The sequence below is a fragment of the Suncus etruscus genome, chromosome 5 (genome assembly GCF_024139225.1).
Source record: "Suncus etruscus isolate mSunEtr1 chromosome 5, mSunEtr1.pri.cur, whole genome shotgun sequence".
NCBI classification, from domain to species: Eukaryota; Metazoa; Chordata; class Mammalia; order Eulipotyphla; family Soricidae; genus Suncus; species Suncus etruscus.
The window spans coordinates 118,094,577-118,120,629 of record NC_064852.1 but is presented as its reverse complement, the minus strand read 5'-3'; the positions used below and the strand labels follow the sequence as shown (position 1 = coordinate 118,120,629).

At 41.0% G+C, this 26,053-nt stretch overlaps 1 protein-coding gene across 1 annotated transcript in view; it reads right to left on the bottom strand.

Annotated features, from left to right (window-relative positions):
* The window catches only part of HYCC2 (hyccin PI4KA lipid kinase complex subunit 2), a 49,950-nt gene extending 30,423 nt beyond the window's left edge, over positions 1–19,527 (bottom strand). Inside the window, exons 1-4 of the mRNA XM_049773209.1 lie at positions 19,439–19,527; positions 7,184–7,258; positions 4,281–4,382; positions 695–874 (exon numbers count right to left, since the gene is read on the bottom strand). Coding sequence (XP_049629166.1) covers positions 695–874; positions 4,281–4,382; positions 7,184–7,234 — 333 coding nt within the window. The 5' untranslated portion in view covers positions 7,235–7,258; positions 19,439–19,527. The remainder of the gene's footprint in view (positions 1–694; positions 875–4,280; positions 4,383–7,183; positions 7,259–19,438) is intronic.
* Between the last annotated feature and the right edge of the window lie 6,526 nt (positions 19,528–26,053).

The following is a 26,053-nucleotide window of genomic DNA, read 5'->3' as shown; positions in this document are numbered from 1 at the left end:
TTAGGGACCATTCCTGGCAGGGTTTAGGGAATCATACAGAGTGCCAGGACCAAAAACTGGGTCACGGGACCAGAGTGATAACACAGTGGGTAGGGTATTTGCTTTACATGCAGCTGACCTGGATCCTCTGAGCCCACCAGGAGTAATTTCTGAGCACAGAGCCAGGAGTAAGTTGAAAGCCACCAGGTATAGCCCAAACAAAGCCACCTAGAAGTCCAAAGAGACAGCTCCGAACTGGAGCACATGCTTTATATATGAATCCTGAATTTGGTTTTGGTTTTTGGATTACACCCAGCAGTAGCCAAGGTTTATTCCTGGATAAGTGCGTAGGGATCACTCCTTGCAGTGCTCAAGGAACATATGGAACACCAGGGACCAAATTTGGTTGGCCATAGGTAATGCAAGTACCCAATACATCTTCTATTGCTCTTGCCCCAGGTGTCGTGAATTTGATCCCAGGCACTGTGTGGTATTACTGAGCACTACCAGGAGCAACCCACAAATACTAAGTGAGGAGTAACCCTTAATGCCTTTGGGTGTGGACCATAATATAATATCTAAGTGAATATAAAAATTACTTAAGGCTGGGAATGTAGGTCAGTTGAGCACATGCCTTGCATGGGAAAGGCCCTGGGTGGATTCTAGGAAGAGAATAAACAACTTTAAAGTTTCCAAACTATAGTTTTCAACTTACCAAATTATAAATTCCTAACAGAAGAGCTTCAATGCAACCATTACTTTGTCTATCTCGGCTAACTGTAAGCCGTAAATAAACCCACATCAATTCTGGCAAGAACTGTAGTGTGAACCTCTTAAGACGAACTTCAGAGCTACGATAGAGCTCAAACAGCTGGTGGCAAACAGGCTCTAAGAGCTAAAAGTAAAAAAATACACATGGGTTATTTTCCATTCTTTTGGCTGTGACCAAATGACACAAATACTTGTATAACATTTAAGAAATAATTCTTAATATTAATTTCTACATATCTAAATCAGTGCAATCTAAATCTTACTTTATGTGTAGTTACATATAAAACCAATCAATCCACTAACTATAAATATTTTGTCCATATAGCAACATAACTTTCAATACACCACACTATTAAATTTATTAGGTAACTTTTTATTACATTTATATTTGGAGACTATTTCTTGTTCCTTACAATCTGTACTATATATTCCAGTTTAAGAAGTTTGTACTGGAAGAAATAATGATCTAGATAATAATAAACTTTAAATCTCCATGAGACCTATGACTCAAAAAAATATCTAATATACAGAAGGAAAAATGTTGCAATACATAGTAATATTTAGGTACTCATTTAAATATTATAAATACACACAACTAAAACAAATGGGTTATTTTTATCTTTTAAGGTTGACACATTCTATTATGTCTAAAAGATTTTGAAAATAAAAAAAATTCTTAAAGATTTTTTAAATTTTTCATGCTATAAGAGGATTTATTACTATATGAGGAACTTCAAAACTTTGAAAACTTGGGGCCGGAGAGATAGCATGGAATTAAGGTGTTTGCCTTGCAATCAGAAGGTCAATGGTTCGAATCCCGGCATCCCATATGGTCCCCCGAGCCTGCCAGGAGCGATTTCTGAGCGTAGAGTCAGGAGTAACCCCTGAGTGCTGCCGAGTATGACCCAACCCCCCCCCCAAAAAAAAAAACTTTGAAACCCCTAAATATGGACCAATTTTGAATGGTTTCTTATAAATAACTGCAGACTACACAGTTATGTGATTTTTTAAAATGCAGATAAAATGCAAACAGTTATGCTCAAATTATACAATTTAACACTTACTGAAACTAGATGATAGCTTGAAAGACCCTGGGTTCTCTTCTGTTTTCTCCCTCTCCTCCATCTCCCCAACTCCCATGTCTAGTTAAGTTCTCTGGGAAATCAAGGCTGAGGACATAGCTCAGGGTAGAGCCCTTGCCTTGCATCTGTGAGGCCCTAATAATATCTCCAACATCACAAAAGAAAACTCTTTCCAATTCTTCACTTACATTAAATCTAGACAATCAAACTGTACAATATCACAGAAGTCAGTGATAGAGATTCTAGGATTGATTAAGAGATGAAATATGAAAAAACTGTTCTTGAGATTAAATTTTAAGGTACAATACATGTTGGTCAGATTACGCAATATTAAACTTCTGGAAAATACTGTCTCCTAGGGTTCTTTTTGATCCTTAAAGCAAAAATGTTACAATATCATAAACTTTAATTAATACTATCTATACATGACAATATTCTGAAATAATTTCAATTCAAAATACATTTTTTTTGGGGGGGCCACACCCGTTGATGCTCAGGGGTTACTCCTGGCTATGCGCTAAGAAGTTGCTCCTGGCTTGGGGGACCATATGGGACACCGGGGGATCGAACCGTGGTCCGTCCAAGGCTAGCGCAGGCAAGGCAGGCACCTTACCTTTTGCGCCACCGCCCGGCCCCTCAAAATACATTTGATGCTTTCAGAATATAACAAAAAAGAACAAAAAGGACTCTGCTTCTATGATCCAAGTCCAGAAATACTTAACGACTCACTCTATCAAACTTAACATTCTTTCTGAAGTACAAATACGCAAAATATGGCAGAAGAAAAGTTTAAAAAGATAAACTTGCTCTGAAATCTCATTAATTATAATGAATATTGAATTTTGAATCAGGACCTCAAGCTTCAATTTTTCTACCTCAAGAAATGACAAGGTCATACATTAATAGTTTGAAGTATAAACACAGGCTTTCTAAAAAAATTTTCTATCAAAGCATCCAAAACATAAAAGGAAAAGAGGAAACCAATACTTATAATACACATATAAGCCCTGGTGGTGAAATGATGGTATTTTGGAATCTCATTTCATATTTATTCCACCATTCTTCTAATTAGTATTTAAGCCACATTTTGTACATGACCAAATACTAGATTCCAGGGAAATAACATATATAGATTAATGACTACTGCCCACAAAGAGCTTACAATCTAAAGAACACATACATTTTAATAAGCAAAGCTTAAAAGTTAAGATAATGCAAAACAAGGGCTAGAGAATACACATAACATATTCACAAAGAATTTTGAAAACTCCTGCTCAAGAAGAACTAAAATATATGTATGCTACCACACCTGAAGTTATAAAACATTCATCGATACATAGCAAGAGAAAAAAGAAGTGAATGAATCCTGCAATCACTGCTGTAAGTAGCAATAGCAAGCCTGAAAGCCAATCCAAGTTTAGAAGAGGAGAGAGAGGTCAGTAGCAAGCTTTTAGTGAGATGAAAAGGAAAGTGCACTTGAAGTCAAGCTGCTGGTTAGGAGAGGATTACCTGAACATCTTCACACTCACTCCAGTCTACAGCAGAGGCGCTCTTGGAAGATGTATCTGGGAAGATAAGAAGCTACTTTCCTCTGTGCCCCTTTCAGTTTCATTTAAAATCAAACATGAATCCAGTGGTGATAAAACTAGGTCAAACTGTTGTGTTTATAGAAAAGTAATGTGTGTACTTTGGATAGATTCACATAAAAATTTAGTTACAACAATCATTCCCTTCCATCACAAAACTGAATAAGAAGAAAGTCTCTTTTGATTCTGGTCCACACCTTGTGGTGCTCAAGCCTTACTCCTGACTTGGCACTCAGGGATTACTCCTGAGTGAATCTGACCATATGGGGTGCTGTATATCGAACCTGCATAGCTGAGTGCAAGGCAAATGCCCTATGCCCTGTACTATCTCCCTGGCCCTGTAACAAGAAAGTCTTATTCTAAGTTTACTCATCTGGACTATTCAGATTAACATATATAAATATTTTCTGTGCTTATTTTTAATCTAAATTTACAAGCAGCTTCACTTCCTTTACCAGCTTGAGATCAATTATTAGAGTGATTGTACAGAATTCCATATTGTCAACAAAAAGAGTGCAAATAATAATAAAAATAAATCTCAGTGTGTGGTTAAAATTGGACTTCCAGAACAGAAATCAGAAAAGATTGAAATTAATCTGTTGAGTTGACACTCAATTTAAGAATAAAAATAAAAAATATATTATCTTCAATAGGTACAATTTTGATCAAAACATTTAAAAAATAGAGAGGGAGAGCATGAAAAAGCCAAAGCAACTCTAGGAATGAAAAACAGCAGAAAGTAAGTTTCCTAGTCCCATAAAAAGAACTTAATAAAAAGAAAGGGAAAATTTCAAGTTACATAAATGAGTTATATTACACTTTTCTTTTTATTATATCAGAATCGTTTTTATTATAATCCTACCTCATTGTCTGAATCCTGAATAACTTTATAGAGGGCGGGTACCAGGGACTTTTTCCGATGAAGAGTTGCTGCATAATTGGTGATCTGAGTGTCAGGTAATGCCTACGAGAAACATTAAAGAAAAATAGAAGTAAATTTCGTATTTAGGAAGTCAAAAACTTAACTTCATGGGTGATTCTTAAAAGATTTATAATAGCACTATGTACCTTAAATATTACTGTGAAAAATTCCTAATTCACTTTGTTCACAATAAGAATTAAAAATAAAAAGATTTGGAGCCGGAGAGATAGCATGGAGGTAAGGCATTTGCCTTTCATGCAGGAGGCCATCGGTTGGAATCCTGGCGTCCCATATGGTCCCCCGAGCCTGCCAGGAGCGATTTCTGAGCCTGGAGCCAGGAATAACCCCTGAGCACTGCCGGGTTTGACCCAAAAACCACAAACAAATAAATAAATAAATAAAAGATTTATGGGACTGGAGAGATAGCACAGCAGTAAGGCATTTGCCTTGTATGTAGAAGGAGGTTGATTCAAATCCCGGCATCCCATGTGATCCCCAAGCCTGCCGGGGGTGATTTCTGAGCGTAAAGCCAGGAGTAATCCCTGAGCACTGCTAGGTGTGACCCCCCAAAAAAAAAAAAACCAAAAAGGAAAAAAAAAAAGATTTATAATAGCTCGGGCCAGAGAGATAGCACAGCGGCGTTTGTCTTGCAAGCAGCCGACCCAGGACCTAAGGTGGTTGGTTCAAATCCCAGTGTCCTATATGGTCCCCCGTGCCTGCCAGGAGCTATTTCTGAGCAGATAGCCAGGAATAACCCCTGGGCACTGCTGGGTGTGGCCCAAAATCCAAAAAAAAAAAAAAATTATAATAGCATCAAATCCCCCCAAGAAAGAAAAATAAGTACTATAAGTAAGGAGCCAAAAGGGACCCAGCAATGTGACTTAGTGGTAGAGCGCTCACTTGCAGGCGTGAGGGCACAAGTATGTGGCTACATGGATGAGAGTGACACTAGCAATAGAGCAACTGGGATCCCCTATAGCAGTGCACCACAACTAAATGTACAAGAATAGTAACTAAATGTATATGATTGCGTGTAAGTACAAGCAAGATGTGACCTTTGAATACAACACAGCAACCAAAATGGGAGAACGGGGAAAAATAAACATAAAGACTAATAAAACTAATAAAACAGGGGCTGGCGCTAGAGGCAAGGTGTCTGCCTTGCAAGCGCTAGCCAAGGAAGGATGGAGGTGTTATCCCCCAGCGTCCCATGTGGTCCCCCCAAGCCAGGGGCAATTTCTGGGCGCTTAGCCAGGACTAACCACTGAGAATCAAATGGGTGTGCCCCCCCCACAAAAAAAGACTAATAAAACAAACTAAGATGCTGTGTGATACAATTTCTTTTTTTTTTTTTTTTTGGTTTTTGGGCCACACCCAGTGATGCTCAAGGGTTACTCCTGGCTATGCGCTCAGAAGTTGCTCCTGGCTTGGGGACCATATGGGATGCCGGGGGATCGAACCCCGGTCCGTCCTAGGCTAGCGCAGGTAAGGCAGGCACCTTACCTTTAGCGCCACCGCCCGGCCCCGTGATACAATTTCTTAACCCTGTAAAATGATTATAAATAAATAACATGCCAGGATTTACTGAAATGAGCTGCCTTACATTCATCAAGAAATAATCTGTTTTAATTCTTGCCTCTGGCTTAGAAAACATTTTATTTCTATACTATTCATAAATTCTTTTCTACCAAATCAATGATTTTTAATGAAAGAAAATAAAATCACATGGACGAAAGCCTATTTCTGTGCTTTTCTGGAGTCTTGAGCTTTCCTCTCTATATTATAACTTAAAATGTACAATTCCCATTAATTCTACCAACTATTATCAATCAAATATATCCTAGCCCTCAAAAACATTTGCATCTTTTTACTTGTATTTGTTAACAGGTTAAGAGACATGCATATCAATTTTTATTTAACTTTCCCAGCAGGCTGGCTGTCCCTCATGACCATTATTACGCCATTATCTGGCTGAACTATGACGCTCCCTAGCATCAAAGCCACAGTAGAATATTATTTTGGAGAGACAGTTAGGCGGAAAACACCCAGTAATTTCCGTCTGTAGTCTGGGATGGTAAAGCTTAATTAAAATAGTCAATTACAGAGCCAGAGCAATAGCACAGCAGGTAGGGCATTTGCCTTGCACATGGCTGACCTGGGTTCAACATTTGGCAACCCATAGGGTACCCTGAGCTGCCAGGTATAATTTCTGAGTGCAGAACCAGGAGTAACCCCTGAATGTCACTGAGTATGGCCCCAAAATAATAATAATAAAAAAAAGCCAATTACAGATGATTTGGGTGCTGAGAGAAGGTAAAGTAATATGCATGATACCTTTCCAGTAATAATATTGCAAATCACAGTGTCTAATGGAACAGGTGTGGAGGGGATGGAAGTGAGGGGAAAGGAAGAAAAAGGAGAGGAGAGGAGAAGAGAGAGGAGGGGAGGGGCAAACGCCTCCCCATCGTACCCTCGCTCTATTATATTCATTAAATTTTTTTTTTTTTGTTTTTTTGGGCCACACCCGTTAGATGCTCAGGGGTTACTCCTGGCTACGCGCTCAGAAATTGCCCCTGGCTTGGGGGGACCATATGGGACGCCGGGGGATCGAACCGTGGTCCTTTCCTTGGCTAGCGCTTGCAAGGCAGACACCTTACCTGTAGCGCCACCTCGCCGGCCCCTATATTCATTAATTTTTAACATGAGAGGAAGTGGGTCCAAAACACAAGATAGGCTTCTCCAGAATGGCAATATGCAAAGAAACAAGCAAGATTACGAGTTCGAGGGAGAACAAGGACTCGAAGAGCAAGCCCACTTCCATTCCTCTCTCCCATTCAATTTACCTTGAATTCTGATAACCATTCTTCTACAACACTGTGATCAGATCCCAGCATCTTCTATCTTCTATGCTTTTACCTCTGAAAGAGAAAAAAAAAGTCAATGTGGATCAGGGAGATAAAGAGAGCCAGCTGAACCCATGCATGTGGCCATCTAAACATCTTCCTATACAGTCCTGTAGGCTCCAAACATTACTTGGTGTGGCTCCGGATGCCCCCAAGCACCATCTGGGTGGCCCAACTGGTGTCTAGCTCTGAAGCACCTAACATCCTCAGCCTTTTCCTGTTTGGCTATAAATCTAGGAAATGGCCCCAGTATTCCCAGCAACACTTGGGAGGACCCTCCTAAAAGGTAACTTATGAGTACTTTTTTTATTAAAAGAAAAACTGTATATTTTATAAATGCATTCTGCTTCTTAGGACCATACCTGGCAGTGCTCAGGGGATCACACTATATTGGGAATCAAACCCGGGCCTTCTGCATACAGCATGAGTGGTAAGCACATGGCCAGTTGATCAATCTCTCAAACTTGTATATTTAGATAAGATATTTTAGAGCAGAGCTGAACTGAAAGCAAATCTGTTCTTCAATTATATTCAAAACCTATTTTCTTACTGCTTTTAAACTCTCCTCAACAACTATACTTCAAATTAGCCAAAAATAAGCTTACTAGAGACAGACAGTACAGGGGACAGGACAACTGCCTTGCATGCAGCAAACCCTGGTTTGATCCTGGCATCCTATATAGTCACCAGAGCCTTGAGGAGTGATTCCTGACAGCAGAGCAAGAGTAACTCCTGAGCTAATGCTCAGGCTTGGTCCCTCTCCTCCAAAAATAGATATATCAAGCATTACTGAGTGAAATCAAATTGCACCTTATCCAAGACAAATACACAGACTATCTTGAGGGCTTTTATCATTTAGATGAAATAATTTAAACATAATAGAATACAAGCATGTGAAGAATAGAAATGGCAAAGATACAAAAACTAGATATCAGAGCCAGAGCAATAGTATAGCAGTCAGGGCACTTGCCTTGCATGCAGCCAATCAAGATTTAGTCCCTGACATCCTTGAACACAACCAGGAGTTATTCCTGAGTGCAGAGTCAGGAGTAACACCTAAACATCACTGGGTGTGACCCAAAAACAAACAAAATAAACTAGTCACCAAGGGCCATGCATTCAAAACCTGATTATACACGTGTATATCATATAAAAAAATAAAGAACTTCAGGTTCTGAATCAATAATACAGCAGTTAGGCATTTTGCCTTACATGCAGCTAATCAGGGTTCGATCCCTGGCACCCCATATGGTCCCCACAAACTTCCAGAAATTAATTTCTGAGCAGAGAGTCAAGAGTAACCTGTGGGGCCGGTGAAGTGGTGCTAGAGGTAAGGTGTCTGCCTTGCAAACACTAACTGAGGAAGGACTGCGGTTAGGTCCCCTGGCATCCCATATGGTCCCTCCAAGCCAGAGGCAATTTCTGAGCTCTTAGCCAGGAGTAACCCTTGAGCATCAAACGGGTGTGGCCCAAAAAACAAAACAAAACAAAAGAGTAACCCCTGAGTGTTGCTGGGTGTGGCCCCCAAAACAAAACAATAAAGAACTTTACAGAAATTACATTTAAGAGGACTAGGAGATGATTCATGAGCAAAAGCATTTTCTTTGCAAGTGTGAGGCTTCAAGTTGGATCCCAATGTTATGCAAGTACAGACCAGTCCTGAGGGTTCTGGATTTTGGGATCCCAGTGTTACAATGAGTGTGTGTGATTTCTGATGCACCACACTGCAACCAGCTGTGTCAAAGCAACAGAGCCAGGAGCTTGATGGCGAGAGCTTATGTCAGTACCACAGAGATCAAACTCAAAACCAAGTTGAGGGCCCGGAGAGATAGCACAGCAGCGTTTGCCTTGCAAGCAGCCGATCCAGGACCTAAGGTAGTTGGTTCGAATCCCGGTGTCCCATATGGTTCCCCGTGCCTGCCAGGAGCTATTTCTGAGCAGATAGCCAGGAGTAACCCCTGAGCACGGTCAGGTGTGGCCCAAAAACCAAAAAACCAAAAAAACAAACAAAAAAACAAACAAACAAACAAAAAAAACAAGTTGAGTGTGCAAAAACCACTAAAGAAATGTGATGCCCAGTGAGCATGCATGCAAGTGCTGCAACCCCCAGAGATGGTGGCTGATTGTGTGCACACCACAGCCAAGCTTATGAGACCCCCCCACTGCAACAACCAGAAAGGGGAGAGGAGGAAAGGGTTTAATGCTTTCTAAAATAAAAAAATGTCCAGTGCTCAGGGAGAACATCCAGTAAGGCAGAGAACCTGCTTTTGCCTGAAAGAGCCCCGGGTTCAGCCCCAACACTACATAGATACATCCACCCCCAGCTCTGAACACAACCAGGTGCAACCAAAAACAAAATTTTTTATTGGGGCTGGAAAGATAGCAAGTGGTAAGGCATTTGCTTTGCACACAGCCAACCCAGGACAAATCCAGGTTTGATCCCTGGTTCCCATATGGTTCCCTGAGCCTGCCAGAAGCAATTTCTGGTTTTTGGTCACACCCAGCAGCACTCAGGGGCTACTCCTGGCTCTACTCTCAGAAATCGCTCCTGGCAGGCTCAGGGAACCATATGGGATGCCGGGATTTGAACCACTATCCTTCTGCATGTAAGGCAAATGCCCTACCTCCATGCTATCTCTCTGGCCCCAGAAGCTATTTCTGAACTCAGAGCCAAGAGTAACCCCTGAGTGTACCAGGTATGGCCCCAAAACAATAACAACAACAACAACAACAACAAAACCTTTTACTTTTTTTGGTCACACCCAGCAGCACTCAGGGGCTACTCCTGGCTCTATGCTCAGAAATTGCTCCTGGCAGGCTTGGGGGACTATATGGAATGCCAGGATTCAAACCATGCATGGCAAACGCCCTACCTACATGCTAGCTCTCCAGCCCCAAAAAATCTTTTTTAATTGTAGTTTAGATAACAAGTCTACAAAGTGCTATTACTTATGGTTTAGATGTACTTTCCCCCTACCAACACTAGGACTCATTAATCTATAGTTAAACTACAACTGGCACCTGAATCCTGAACCGACTTGAACCCTGCAATGATGGTGAGTGGCTTGACCTTTTAGGTGGATTATCACCCTAATAGCCCCCTTGAGCTAGACTGAATGTGCTGGGCCTTTCACTGGAACATCGGTGAACATGGCTCCTGTTCTGAATGGCTTCATGTTGCTGTGGTCCATCTACCTGCATTTCTTACTCCAGAACGTACATGCCACAAGAGAGGAAGAGTGCCTTCCCAAGGGTGACTAGTTCTCAATCTAAAGGCCTTCCCAGAATTGATAATTTATTGTTCACTAAACCAGAGAGACCCCATCTCCCAAAAATGATAAGCCAGCTACCGTCTCTGCAGACTCAAAAGTCTAAAATGACTCAACCAAAGTTACCCTCCTTCCCCAAGCACTGAGTCAGGTAGATAAGCCAGTGCTGGCAATCCAAGAACCAGGCACTGTTAAATGGTTCAATATCCAGAATGGTTATGGATTTATCAACAGGAATGACACCAAAGAGGATGTCTTTGTTCACTGGACATTTATTCAGAGAAACAATCCCAAGAAGTTTCTGTGTAGCATTGGCGATGGGGAAACTGTTGAGTTTGATGTTGTGAAAGGAAAGAGAGGACCAAAAGCTGCTTATGTATCCAGACCTGGTGGAATGCCAGTGAAAGGTAGCTGATACGCTCCCAATCACATAGGTTCTGTCAATTCATCCCCCAACCTCATTTAGATGGTCCACCACCTATGGTGGCAGAGGACCCTCAGGTGATACAGAAGCAGGCAGTGAAGGGGAAAGAGTTGAAGACTCAAAAAAAAAAAAAAAGTTGAAGACTTTGGGAAGTGTCCCATCTATCATTTTTTTACTCTACCAGAGGTGCCTTTTGCGAGGACCTTGACCCCTAACCTGCAGTAGCTTATCGAAGAGACCCCAGTAGCCTAACACAGAAGGTGATGATGGAGAAGATGGAGGATCCAACACCAGCTGAAAACCAACAAAGGAGAAGCTGCTTTCAGAACTTCCTGCAAAGGAGTTACCTCCGAAAATATTTAACTTTCTCCTCAGCTAATCTCTTGACCCTATTTTCATTGGTCACTATATTGCTGGTAAAAAAAAAAAAAAAAAAAAACAAAAAACTTTATCTGTACAGATCTTATTGTTTTTTTTTTTTTGAGGGGCTGTTTTGTTTTTTTTTTTGGGTCATACCTGGCAGCGCTCAGGGACCATATGGGATGATAGGATTCGAACCACTGTCCTGAATGCAAGGCAAATACTCTACCTCCATGCTATCTCTCTGGCCCCTTATTGTTTTATTCTAAGGCCCATTGCAAACAAAATTTTCTTTCTTTTTTTTGGTTTTTTGGACACACCTGGCAGCGCTCAGGGGTTACTCCTGGCTTCATGCTCAGAAATTGCTCCTGGCAGGCTCAGGGAACCATATGGGACACCCGGATTTGAACCAATGACCTTCTGCATGAAAGGCAAATGTTTTATCTCCATGCTAACTTTCTGGCCCCCAAAATTTTCTATCTAACTTTAGTGCTTTAACATTTGTTTGCACAATTCTGGGAAAATGCATGTATGAGTTTTGAACGTTCTCAGCTATCCTAGAGAATGTTTCCCAATTGCAGTGATGTTATAGCATAGCAGCTTATTTTCAAACTGTATTATCTGCAGAAAAGTTCTTGTGATTTTGTTTAGAGAAGCTTATGAAAAGAAACTTGTTGTAGACTTATCAATGGTGCTTCTGTATTAATATAAAAAAAGGCGGAAAATGTGGGTATCCCCTCCCCCAACCTCTTGTTTATCCCACCTGAATGATCAGAACCACCCACACCTGGAATGAGCAGGAAGAGGAGTCTGCTTGGGGGGAAAAAGGGGATAAAAAGGAGAGTCAGAGTGAGAAGGGAGAATCAGCAGAGACAATCAACAAGAACCAGCAACGAGGAGTCAGTCAGCAACAAAACCTGAAAGCAGCTCAAAGTGAGACAGAAGCAGAGAGCCAGAGAAGAAGTGGCTGCTTGGAAAAGACTTGGCGTAGAGGCCAGGTGAGGAAATGTACACGGCAGTTAGGACCATGAAATAAAGCTGGCCGACTCCTGGAGCTTCATCTGACTGCTTTGTGAATTTCTCTGTTGTCACCCTGCAACCTTCAGACCTGTCAGGCCACAGGGGCTGCAGAAGCCAGGCTTACCGGAGAAAGGCCTCACCATCACCCTCCCAAGACATGTGAACAGTCTCAGTATATTAAAACAACAGTATTGCACCTTTCAGTATATTCAAATATATGCATATATACATTTGTATGTATTTCAAAAACTAAATAAATAAAATAAACTGCTGGTAGGTATAGGTGGTATAGTGTGGTATATAATGAGCTATGAAACTGAACTTCCCAAACTTACCCAGTATCCAAAAAATAACTCAAACAAAACATTTTACTTTAAAAGAATACTTAATGTGGGTAGGGGGAAGACTTGGAAGCATATGCATACTAAATCATTCACTATTGTGGTAGGAAGGAATACTGAAGTTTGCTGCTTTATATTTTTCCTTTTTACAAGGCCAAGGAATTGAACATATATTTATTGCTCGACCACAAGCTACACCCAAAGCCTATACGTAAGTAATCTGTTATTTTTTTTTTTTTTTTTTGGTTTTTGGGCCACACCCGGTAACGCTCAGGGGTTACTCCTGGCTATGTGCTCAGAAGTTGCTCCTGGCTTGGGGGACCATATGGGACACCGGGGGATCGAACTGTGGTCCGTCCAAGGCTAGCGCAGGCAAGGCAGGCACCTTACCTTTAGCGCCACCGCCCGGCCCCAAGTAATCTGTTATTAAAAGTACATAAAATAGGGGGGCCGGCGAGGTGGCGCTAGAGGTAAGGTGTCTGCCTTGCAAGAGCAAGCCAAGGAAGGATCACAGTTCGATCCCCCGGCATCCCATATGATCCCCCCAAGCCAGGGGCAATTTCTGAGCGCTTAGCCAGGAGTAACCCCTGAGCATCAAGCGGGTGTGGCCCAAAAAACCAAAAAAAAGTACATAAAATAGGGGCCGGAGAGATAGCATGGAGGTAAGGCATTTGCCTCGTGTGTAGGTGAGTGGTTCGAATCCCTGCATCCCATATGGTCCCCCGGGCCTGCCAGGAGCAATTTCCGAACATAGAGCCAGGGGTAACCCCTGAGCGCTACAGGGTGTGACCCCAAAACAAACAAACAAAACAAACAAACAAAAGTACATAAAATAAGGGGCCAGAGAGATAACAAAGCAGAGGGCGTTTGCCTTGCATGCAAGTGACCCAGGAGGGACCGGTTCAATTCCCAGCATCCCATATGGTCTCTCAGCCTGCCAGGGTTGATTTCTCAGTGTAGAACCAGGAGTAATCCCTGAGCACCACTGGATGTGGCCCAGAAACCAATCAATCAAGCAATAAAGTTAAAAAAACATAAAATAAGCATGCATTGTTTTCAAAGCAGAAAAGACAATAAAAAGTTTGGATTTTATGGTCCAGCAGAGGTAAGAAAAAGAATAAAGAACAGCTTGGAATGAGAGAAAAATTGAAATAAGAGGGGAAAAAATGCAACTAAAACAAATACTCTTTTACTTAAAAGACCTATTAAACTAAATATTTCAGATTCTACACTAAATTCTGTTTAGAAAATAAAATTGGGTTTTCTAATTTTTTTCTCAATTCCAAAATCGTATTTCCCTATAATACTAAGTAAGGAGTATAAAAGAATAAGACTTGCCCCTTATTTTCAAATAGCATATATTCTTGAGGTGGGCTGATTTTAAAAAAATTCAAATTAATTGCAAGATTAAACAAGGAATTCAATTCCTAGTACCTTGAAAAAGATATAAAAGAACAGGGCCCAAGAAATAGTGTATTAGATAGGATGCTTGCTTTGCATGCAGCTGACACAGCTCAAGTCCCAACATTCCATATGGCCCCCTAAGCACGAGGAGTAAAAAATTTCTGATGTAGAGCCAGGAGTAAACCCTGAACAGGATAAAGAGACAAAGTCTAAGTCGCACTTGAACTCTGCAGAGAATGGTTTCTAAAAATAGTACTTATTCCTTACAGATATATTCTGTAATATTTAGTAGCAAGTACAAAGTCTAAAATCTGCTTTAAAATAGTCTGATTTGGACTTAAAGTGGTGATGCAAGCAGTAGGCGTCTGCTTTGCATGCACTAACCTAGGAGGGACCACAGTTGGATCCTCCAGTGTCCCATATGGTCTCCCAAGCCAGGAGCGATTTTTGAGTACATAGCCAGGAGTAACCCCTGAGCATCACTGGGTGTGGCCCAAAAACAAAACAAAACAAAAAAATCAAAAACAAAAACAAAAGGTCTGATTTATGGTGCTGGAGCAATAACACAGCAGGTAAGGCATTTGCCTTGTATATGGCCAACCTGAGTTCAATCCCCAGCATCCCACATGGTCCCCCCTAAGCCTCCCAGGAGTGATTTCTGAGCACAGAGCCAGCAGTATGAATGTAGCTGGGTGTGGCCCCAAACCAAAAATAACCACAAATAAGAGTTGGTTTGTATTGTAACAAACAATATGAAATAAATTTGTGCCTGTAAGGGACAAGGTAGGGGGGGAAACACTGGTGGTGGGGCTGAAATTTGAATACATAATTCCTGAAATGACTATTATGAACAACTTAGTAAATCACAATGTTTTAATTTTAAAAATGCTTTTTAAATAGGACTTAAGTGATACTACAGCAGGTAGGGTTCTTACCTTGCATGTAGCTCCCAGGGTTTTATCCCCAGGAGCACACATGATCCCCCCCCAAGCTCTGACAGGAATAACTCATGTATATAAAGCCAGTAATAACCCCTGAACACCACCAGGTATGGTCCAGAAACAAACAAATAAATAATGGGGAGGGTGAGGAGTGATCATAAAATGGATAGAGATTTTCTTTGCATGGGACCAACACAGGTTTGATCTCTGGCATAACATATGATCTACTAAGTCCACCAGGAGTGAACCATGAGCTCAGACATAGGAGTAAACCCTGAGCACAGGTTTACAGCCAGGTGTAGTCTCAAAACAAAATAATAGACTGGGGTGAGGACAGATGAGGAAACCAAAGGCAGGCTGCACAGTAGGGCACAGATGAAAGACAAGAGCTCTGCGCTAGTGACCTGAGAAGCAGACTGCACCAATTGCAGCTCAGTAATTTGCTTTGGTCAGGTTTGAAATATTTCATGGAGCTCGAGTGATATTACAGCAGGTAGAGTGCTTGCCGTGTGTGCTGCCAACCCAGGTTCACTCCCTGGCACCCTATAAGGTCCTAAAGTCTTTCTTCCAGAAGCAATCCCTGAGTTCAGAGCCAGTAATAAGCCCTGAGCACTGTCAGGTATAGTGCACCCCCTCCAAAAAAAAAGTGCTTCAGGGCTGGAGAGATAGCACAGCGGTAGGGTATTTGCCTTGCACGTGGCTCACCCAGGACGGACTCCAGTTCGATTCCCAGCATCCCATATGGTCCCCCAAGCCTGCCAGGAGTGACTCCTGAGCCCAGAGCCAGGAGTAACCCCTAAGTGCTGCTGGGTGTGACCCAAAAACCAAAGAGGAAGAAATAATAATATAAATAATAATAATAATAAATAATAAATAATGAACTATATTTTTTAAAAAGACTAAAAAACTGGGGTCAGAGCAATGTTACAGCAGATAGGTTGATGGCCTTGTCACGACCTATCTGGGTTTGATCTGCAGTGCCCCATATGGTTCCTTAAGCCCCACTAGAATGATCCCTGGATGCAGAACTAGTAGTAAGCCCTGAACACAGTTGCTGGTGGCACAAAATACTAATGAAAACACATACACACACACAAAACTGAAGAACAGACACCATATATATAAATCAAGATATATATAAGATACATATTCTTTTTTTTCTTTTTTTTTTAAGATACATATTCTTAACTTTTTGAGGGTGGACAATGGAGAAACTCAGACCTGCCCTCTGATATCTGAGCAAAACTATGGATCCTATTTCAAAAGGGACACATATGGCGCCTATACATTGATTTTTACAAATATCAGTAGTTTATAAGTCTACAATAGTCCATTAATAGACACTGACTATTAAAAGTGGCTGTGGTAACACTCCCAAGTAACACCCAAGCACAGAGTACTACTACTATGTGTGTTCTCATGATACAACACAATTCAAAACTCATACCTCAGGGGACCGGAGCGAGAGCACACCAGGGAGGGCATTTGCCTTGCATGCTGGTTAGATCCACAGCATCCCATATGGTCCCCCAAACATCTCCCAGGAGTTAGTCCTGAGCACAGAGCCAAGAGTAATCCCTGAACACCACCAGGTATGGCCCAAAAACTAAACAAAAAATCTCAAACCTCATTCTTGATGAACAAGTAAAATACTTAAAAATAATTTCAGGGGCCGGAAAGATAGCATGGAGGTTAGGCATTTGCCTTGCGTGCAGAAGGACGGTGGTTCGAATCTCGGCATCCCTTATTGTCCCCTAAGCCTGCCAGGAGTGATTTCTGAGTGTAGAACCAGGAGTAACCCCTGAGCCCTGCGAGTGTGACCCAAAAAACAAAAAACAAACAAAAAATGAAAAATAAAATTTTTCAGGGGCCGAGAGATAACATGGAGGTAAGACATTTGTCTTGCATGCAGAAGGACAGTGGTTTGAATCCCAGCATCCCATATTGTCCCCTGAGCCTGCCAGGAGTGATTTCTGAGCGTAGAGCCAAGAGTAACCCCTGAGCACTGCCAGGTGTAGCCCAAAAACAAACAACAACAACAACAACAAAATAATAATAATAATAATAATTTCAGAGGGCCCAGAGAGATAGTATATCAGATAGGACACTTGCCTTGCACACAAATGACCTCGGTTGAATACCCAGAATCCCATATGATTCATTAAATTTCCAGGAGTAATTGCTGAATGCAGAGCCAGGAATAAACCCTGAGCACTGCCAGGTATGTCCTCAAAACCAAAACCAACCAAACAAAAAAATCTTCACAGGTCCAGGGAGATAGTACAATGGGCAAAGCCTTGTGCACAGTCAAGCCAGCTTCAGCACCTGGCACCATATACGGTTCCCCTAAGAACCACAGGAATGATTCCTGAGCAAAGAGCCAGGTATAAACCCCGATCTGTTCTGGTTACAGAGATACTATGTAATTATATACTTCCTAAGTAGGTTCAGTATCTTTTTATTTGGAGATAGTTATAAACACGATTATAGAGAGAATACATTTCCTTTTTAGCCAGATAACACTATTTTGTTCAGGTTCTTTAAGAAGGGGTTATGGCCACAGAGTGCCAAGAGGATATTTTTGGCTCAATGCTCAAGGACAATGCAGTGGTGGAGAGTGAACCTGCCTGCTAAGCACGTGTTCCAGCCTATTTCTCAGCCCTAGCATGTAACTCAGATAATTTCTTTCACTGTATTTTACACCCTTCCCATCACCTAACATTTACACATTTTATTTAAAAACAAAAATCAAGCTTCTATTCCAGGATGCAGCTCAATTCAAGCCCACACTGCCTCATTTTCAGAGTATACAATCAACAGGATATCACACAAAATTATTTTTGGTGACCATGGAAATGACCTTATTCACAAGCACTGACTATAACACAACAAAGTAATAAGCTGCTGAAATATATTCCAAAGAATATTTGGCACTACTCGTCAAAAAAGATAACTCTCGATTCCCCTACAAGAGTGGAAATTATAAAATTGTACCTTAGCTGACAGCATGTATCTTTTATAGGAATTATCAATTTACAGAGATTTAGATGATAAGAGGCAGCTGCCTGATGGTGGAAAACTGGCTCTTGTACTAAATTTCCTATCTGAATTCTAGTTCCATGGCTTACAAGCTCCATGTTTTGGGAAAATTACTGAATTAACTCATGGCCTCCAATGGAGAAAATGGAGGTCATTATTTATGACAAAGGAAGCTTCCTGTATTTCTTTGAAATCAGAGATTAAGGGGTACACAGTGCGAGCCTGATTCAATCCCAGACACTACAGATGCCCCAGTCCTTTCGAGCACAAAACCAGGAGTAAGTCCTGAGCACTGCTACATGTGGTCCAAATGCTTCTCTCTTACCCCCAAAAAGAAAACATTAAAAAAAGTTGAAATGCAGAAATGTAGCTTAGCAAACATAAGGGTCTAGATTCAAGTTCTTGTCTCTCCCGTCTGTCTGTCTGTCTGTCTGTCTGTCTGTCTGTCTGTCTGTCTGTCTGTCTGTCTGTCTGTCTGTCTCCTCTCTCTGTCCTCTTTTAATATATCTAAGATGAAAAAACTAAGATCAATTAAAATAAACTAAGGCAACTGCCTTTGAAGGTTTCTAGTAAACCAAAAAAAATTTTTTTTTTGGTTTTTGGGCCACACCCGGCAGTGCTTAGGGGTTACTCCTGGCTGTCTGCTCAGAAATAGCTCCTGGCAGGCACGGGGGACCATATGGGACACCGGGATTCGAACCAACCACCTTTGATCCTGGATCGGCTGCTTGCAAGGCAAACACCACTGTACTATCTCTCCGGGCCCTATAAGTTGTAAAAGTGATTTTTATACTGCAAATTTTCAAATTAGGTCAACAACAGATGAAAATACTTATGATAAAAGTGAAAAATCTAAGCACTTAGGACAGGCTGATACAGCAAATTCCCTATACAAACAAACGCTAAGTGTTAACTACTAGCCACATGAAGTTTTACACAATTAACTTAAAAACGAAAGAAAAAAAAACTAATTTGATAATTTACAAGTATAGGAGACAGAAATGATTAAAAGAGATGCTACTAAAAAAGAAACATTTTGTGGCCAGAGTGGTAGCACAGTGGTAGGGTGTTTACCTTGCACAAGGCTGACCCAGGACGGATGCAGGTTTGATTCCCGGCATCCCAAATGGTCCCTGGCCAACAGTAACCCAAGTGCTGCCAGGTGTGGGCCCCCCAAAAAACAAAAGAACAAAAACAACAACAACAAACAAACAAATAAAACATTTTCAAAAATAAAATTCAAACATAATAATTAACAGTTAATTACTTTAAATCTACTAAGGCAAATCTACTTAATAACCAAAGTATCTACTAGAGTTACCAAAAATGCAAACATGACTAGATATACGAGAAATTCATTTTCAGTCCTACAAAATGTTACATTCTATCATTTTTACCTCAGTTCTAAGATCAGTTTTCTAATGGAGGAGGTGGTACAGGAATGCAGCAGAATTCACGTGTGGAATTCATTTGTTGAGATTTTAATATTTTCCAAGTCTATAAAAAATGAAAGTAAAAATCTGTGAAACATTAAACAATATTCTTGAGAAATTAACACAAAGGAAAAAGAACAATTTCAAATAATTAGAATATATTTATTCAACTAAAAATACAATTCAAAATATCTATAATAATTGGCATACTTATACATATAATATACACACTCGTATCATCAAATTTAATTTGGAAGACATTAGGTGAGGAGAAATTAAGACAATATTTATATTAAAATACAGCATTAATAATCTGTAAATCCTTGAGTGGGTTACTTAAATAATCTGGAACTTCAGTTGAATAATTGATAAAATTAAAACCTTTCTGTTAAAAACTTTATGAATCTAGGAGCCGGAGAGATAGCATGGAGGTAGGGCATTTGCTTTGCATGCAGAAGGACAGTGATTCGAATTCTGGCATCCCATATGGTCCCCCAAGCCTGCCAGGAGCAATTTGAGAGCATAGAGACAGGAATGGCCCCAGAGCCTCATTGGGTGTGGCCCAAAAACCAAAAGATAAATAAATAAAAACTTTATGAATATAACTTTTGAAATATTATTATTATTTTTTTTTTTTTGGTTTTTGGGCCACACCCGTTTGACGCTCAGGGGTTACTCCTGGCTATATGCTCAGAAATCGTCCCTGGCTTGGGGGGACCATATGGGACGCCGGGGGATCGAACCGCGGTCCTTCCTTGGCTAGCGCTTGCAAGGCAGACACCTTACCTCCAGCGCCACCTACCCGGCCCCAACTTTTGAAATATTATAAATGTGTTATACTCACAGACACATGCAACCAATAATTAAATTTTTAACATGGAGTATAAAATAAGACTAAATAAAAATATTAATGGCTATAATTTTAGATGTTTCACAGAAATGAAAATTTTGTCATTTTTAAACACAAAATGCTATTTAGTTTTTTGCACAAAAACAAATTAAAGTTCTTTTTGCCATCATCTTTTGCCAACAAGGTACTTACAAATTACCAGAAGAATACTTTTCTCATAAAATAACTATTTTTGTATAGTTGAGCTCAGTTTTTTGTTTTTTTGGTTGTTTTTTTTTTGGGGGGGGGGGCCACACCCGGCATTGCTCAGGGGTTACTCCTGGCTGTCTGCTCAGAAATAGCTCCTGGCAGGCACGGGGGACCATATGGGACACCGGGATTCGAACCAACCGCCGTTGGTCCTTGATTGGCTGCTTGCAAGGCAAACGCCGCTGTGCTATCTCTCCGAGCCCGAGCTCAGTTTTTAATTTACACTGTATCAAGAGATTTCCTTCCTTCCTGTTTTTGGTGGTGGTGGGGGATTTTGGGCTACACCCAGCAGTGCTCAGGGGTTACTCCTGGCACAGCACTCAGAAATGGCTCCTGGCAGGCTCAGGGGACCATATGGGATGCTGGGATTCATACCACCACCCGTCCTGGATTGGCTGCATGCAAGGCAAATGCCCTACCACTGTGCTATCTCTCCGACCCCAAGAGATTAATTTTCTCTGCATGATTTGCTAAATTCGGAACCTTCTCTTTTTAAATCTTTTTGAATTATCTAGTTCTTTCCAGGCAATTTGTAGCAATTTAAACAACACCTTCCTCAACTCCAAATCCAGTTATCTAAACGGAACTTCAAGCTCTAATCCAGGGGTCCTCAAACTTTTTAACAGGGGGCCAGTTCACTGTCCTTCAGACTGTTGGAGGGCCAGATTATAGTAAAAACAAAAATTATGAACAAATTTCTATGCACACTGCATATATCTTATTTAGAAGTGAAGAAACAAAATGGGAATAAATACAAATGTGGCCTGTGGGCCGTAGTTTGAAGACCCCTGATGGTCTAATCGAACTTCCAATAGACTCATCCAAGATGCTTAAACAGCCTTGAACGCCAGACTGTTCACAGATAATCACTGGGGGAGGGTGGGAGGAGAGAAAAATCCAGCTGCTCAACCTATCTCAGAAGAATGAATAAAGAACCTTACTTCTTTGACTTTCAATCTAGTACTAAATCTCCTCCCTGATAGCATAGTAGTAGGGTGTTTGCCTTGCATGCACCCGATCCAGGACGGACTATGCTTCGAATCCGGCATCCCATATAGTCCCCCAAGCCTGCCAGGAGCAATTTCTGAGTGCAGAGCCAGGAGTAACCCCTAAACAACGTGGGGTGTGACCCACAATCAAAAACAAAAACAAACAAACAAACTAAAAAACCAACACTCCTTCCCTTCATCCAAAACATTCGTTCTAACTACAGGACCAAGAAAGAGCTTACAGGATACTAGTAATGTCTTACTCACTATGAGGAGAGGGAGTAAGGACAATGATGAACTCTCAGAAAAAACTAAGGTAAAGGATTACACAGATTACATACTTAATCTATTTCTTTGTTTCCAGAAATGCAGTACAAAAAATAGGAATAAAAAATATTGGGGGGGGGGGGTCGTAGAGTGGAGAGGGCACTTGACTTAAAACTGGTCAACCTAGGTTCAATTCCCCAGCATCCCATAGGGTTCCAAGTCTGCCAGGAGTGATTTATTTCTGAGCACAGAGCCAGAAATAACCCCTGAGCATCACCAGGTATAGCTCAAAAACAAAAACAAACCAAAACCCCCTTTTTAAAAAAAGTTGAATGTAACATGGCAGATAACACAGGATTGAGAAGCACATGTTTGAAGAATGCCAGTTTGATCCCAAGCACCACCCCCAGGATTGCTGGGTATAGTACTGCTGGGCCTGCTCTTTTGGGGCCGAAATGGTAGCACAGTGGTAAGGCATTTGCCTTGAATGAGTCTTACCTAGAAAGAATTCTGGTTCGATCCCCTGGAATCCCATATGGTCCCCCAAGCCAGGAGCGATTTCTGAACACACAGCCAGAAATAACCCCTGAGCGTCACCAGGTGTGGCCCCCCCCAAAAAAAAATCTGCTCTTTTTTGGTCTTTAATTTCTAACTTGATTATGGTAACTCACAAGGACTCTATCTATATAGCTTTTATTTAAATGACTTCAATATACTTTATAGTCTATATGTCCCAAAGAACCATAAAGATCTTGAAGATCATCTATATTTTTTATCAAAGCACCATGATTTACAAAGTTGTTCATAAATTGAGTTTTAGGCACAAGTGTTCCAGCATCAATCCCATCACCAGTGTCAACTTCCCTTCACCAGTATTTCCAGGTTCCTCCCAGCCTGCCATCTTGACAGGTACCTTTATGAGTTTGATTGTTAAAATGTAAGTCTTATGATTTCAATGTTGACTCTTTGGTTTGGATATTTAGTTCTGTCCTTCTTTAACACCACCTATGTGCCTAAATCTAAATCCTCCTGTCCCTGACCCCCATTATATCTCATCTGCCTTTCTCTTTTTTTCACTCTATTTCTTTCCTACTCCCTATTTTCTGGGGCCCAGGGTGATCTAGGCACCCCGTTTAAACCATTGCATTCCCTCATGCACTTAATCTAAATACCACTTTACAAGTGAAACATGTATATATACATATTCTGTGTATATACTTCTGGCTTACTTCATTCAACATACTGTCTTCCAATTTCATCCATGCTGCAGCAAAGTGCATGACTGCATCAATTCTTAAAGCTATGCAATAAACCACCTCTTCATGATCCACTTTTCTATCATTGAGCATGTAGGATCCTATTTCAATAGGAATTCATTTTAACTGTTCACATTTGCAACGACCCTATTTTCAAATATGGACATATTGAGAGGCACTGGAGATTAGTACTTAACACAACATTTTAGGAGACGTTATTTAGCTGGACCCTCGTAATTAAATTCTTGATAGATTCTTAAAAAAAAAGGTTTTTGTTTATTTTTGTTTTGGAGTCACACCCGGAGGTGCCAAGGGTGTTATTATTCCTGGCTCTACACTCAGGAATCACTCCTGATAGTGCTCAGGGGATATTAGGGGTCAAACCTGGGCCCAAAGAAAACCCTCTGATATCTCAGGCCAAATGATCTATAGTAGAAAGTGGTTGTCCCTTTATTATTAGCAGGAATATGTGTGTGAGGTTCAACCACTGAGCCACAAAACATGAATGCTGGCATCTGATTTCCTCCTAACTTTGCCCCATGTGCCTGTTTTGCTGGATTTGAACAATTTCACTGTAATAAAAATCTGTGAATAAAACAACTTATTCTAACAAATCAGAAAACCTGGAAGTGATCTTAGGAACCTCTAATGCAACCTCTAATAAATGACAACAGTCTACTAGCTTCTGATTTGTCTTTTTTGGGGGGGAGGGGAGGTGCATACCCGGTAGCACAAAGAGGTTACTCATGGCTCTGTGCTCAGAAGTTGCTCCTGGCAGACACAGGAGACCATATGAGATGCCAGGATTCAAACCACAGTCCATTCTAGATCAGCTGCGTGCAAGGCAAACATCCTACCACTGTGCTATCTCTCCGGCCTAAGTCTTTTTTATTTATTTATTTATTTTTTTTTTTTTTGGTTTTTGGTTTTTGGGTCACACCCAGCAGCACTCAAGGGTTACTTCTGGCTCTGTGCTCAGAAATCACTCCTGGCAGGCACAGGGGACCATATGGGATGCCAGGATTCAAACCACAGTCCGTCCTGGATCAGCTGTGTGCAAGGCAAACGCCCTACCGCTTTGATATCTCTCTGGTCCCACCTGACTTACGTCTTGAACATTTCCTACCTTAGATCTAAAGTGGACCCTGAATATTAAAGCATGTACATGTTTCAAATAACATATTTAGGAAAATATATACATTTTAGTATAGCTCTTTCAAATAACCAAATAAAGCAATCTTTGTTATTATCACAGGGTTTTGTGGTACTTTTACCTCACAAATAAATTATTTTCCTTACCTAGTTAAATAAAAAAAAAGTTTTTTTCTTTTGTATTTATTTTGGGGTTTGGAACCACACTTGACAATATTTAGCAGTTAACTCCTAGCAATTCGCTCAGGAACTACTCCTGGGAAGTGCTCAGGAGACCACATGAGATGCCAGGGATCAAACCTGGGTGGGCTGCATATAAGGCAAACACCTGATTGGCTATACTATCACTCTAAGCCCCAAAAGAGTTATTTCAGAGGCAAAAAGTAAAATAAATAATACCGAAAAGAAAACAACTAGTTAAATTTATCAATCTTTGTTTTTTTCAGGTATTGGTTTATATGAAAGATGAGAGAAAACTTCCATTCCCCCCCCCCATACTGCCAGAAGCCCCAGCAACCACACCCACAGTCCACAACCACCACAATGTAAACAGCCCAATTTCACGGTTTCACAACTCAGTCTCACAAACAATGTCACTGGGGGTGGGGCTGGTGCTGGAACACTAAATGCCCAGAACAACTGCATTATGAACTGTGTAAGTCACGATGTTAAAAGTTAAAAAAAGAAAGGAAGAAAATGAATGTTAAAGCTTTTTTCTCCTTAAAATTTGTTTTATTAGGGGCCAGAGCGGTGGTGCAAGCAGTAAGGCATCTGCCTTGCCCACGCTAGCCTAGGACGGACCGAGGTGCAATCCTCCAGCATCCCATATGGTCCCCCAAGCCAGAAGTGATTTCTGAGCGCATAGCCAGGAATAACCCCTGAGCATCACTGGGTGTAGCCCAAAAAAACAAAAAAATTATTTTGTTTTATTATAGTCTTATTTCATTAGTTAATGCCTACTTAGCATTTATTATATGTTGACCACTCTTTTAAGCATTGTACATAATTCACCCACTACTTACATATGTGGTAGTTACTGTTAGCTCATTTCAGAGAAATAAATAGGCACTAGTAAATTTAATCACTTGCCTACGAGCACATGGTGGTAAAAGTGAAGTCAGACCAACAATCTATCCAAGAACCTTTAAATCTGTCACTACCCTCATACAGTACATTTAGTCATTATATTAAGAATATTATGTCTATTTACAAGGTCAATAAGCTCCCTGTGAAAAAATACATATATCCCAAGGATAAAAGAACCACAGAAAAAAAAAATTTTTTTTTTTTTTGGTTTTTGGGCCACACCCGTTTGACGCTCAGGGGTTACTCCTGGCTATGTGCTCAGAAATCGCCCCTGGCTTGGGGGGACCATATGGGACGCCGGGGGATCGAACCGCGGTCCGTTCCTTGGCTAGCGCTTGTAAGGCAGACACCTTAGCTCTAGCGCCACCTTCCCAGCCCCAAGAACCACAGAAAAATTTAAGAGGTGATAGTCACTGCAGTGGATTTAGAAGATGTCAGAAACATTCTCTTCAACATGAAAAACAAACAGGCGCCACAAATTAGAAACAGTATTTAGTGGGATTCGTCATTTCTATTTTATTTTGGTGTGGGGGCACACCCAATTGTGCTCAGGGATTTGGGCTCTGTGTTCAGTGATCACCCTTCTTGGAAGACTGACTATATCAGATGCCAGCAATAGAAGCAGGGTCTGATGTGTGCAAAGCAAGTGGCTTGCTATCTGTACTACCTTACCAGCACCATAGTAAACCTCTTCAAATTTTGGAAACATGACCAAGGAGAAAGGAGAAAG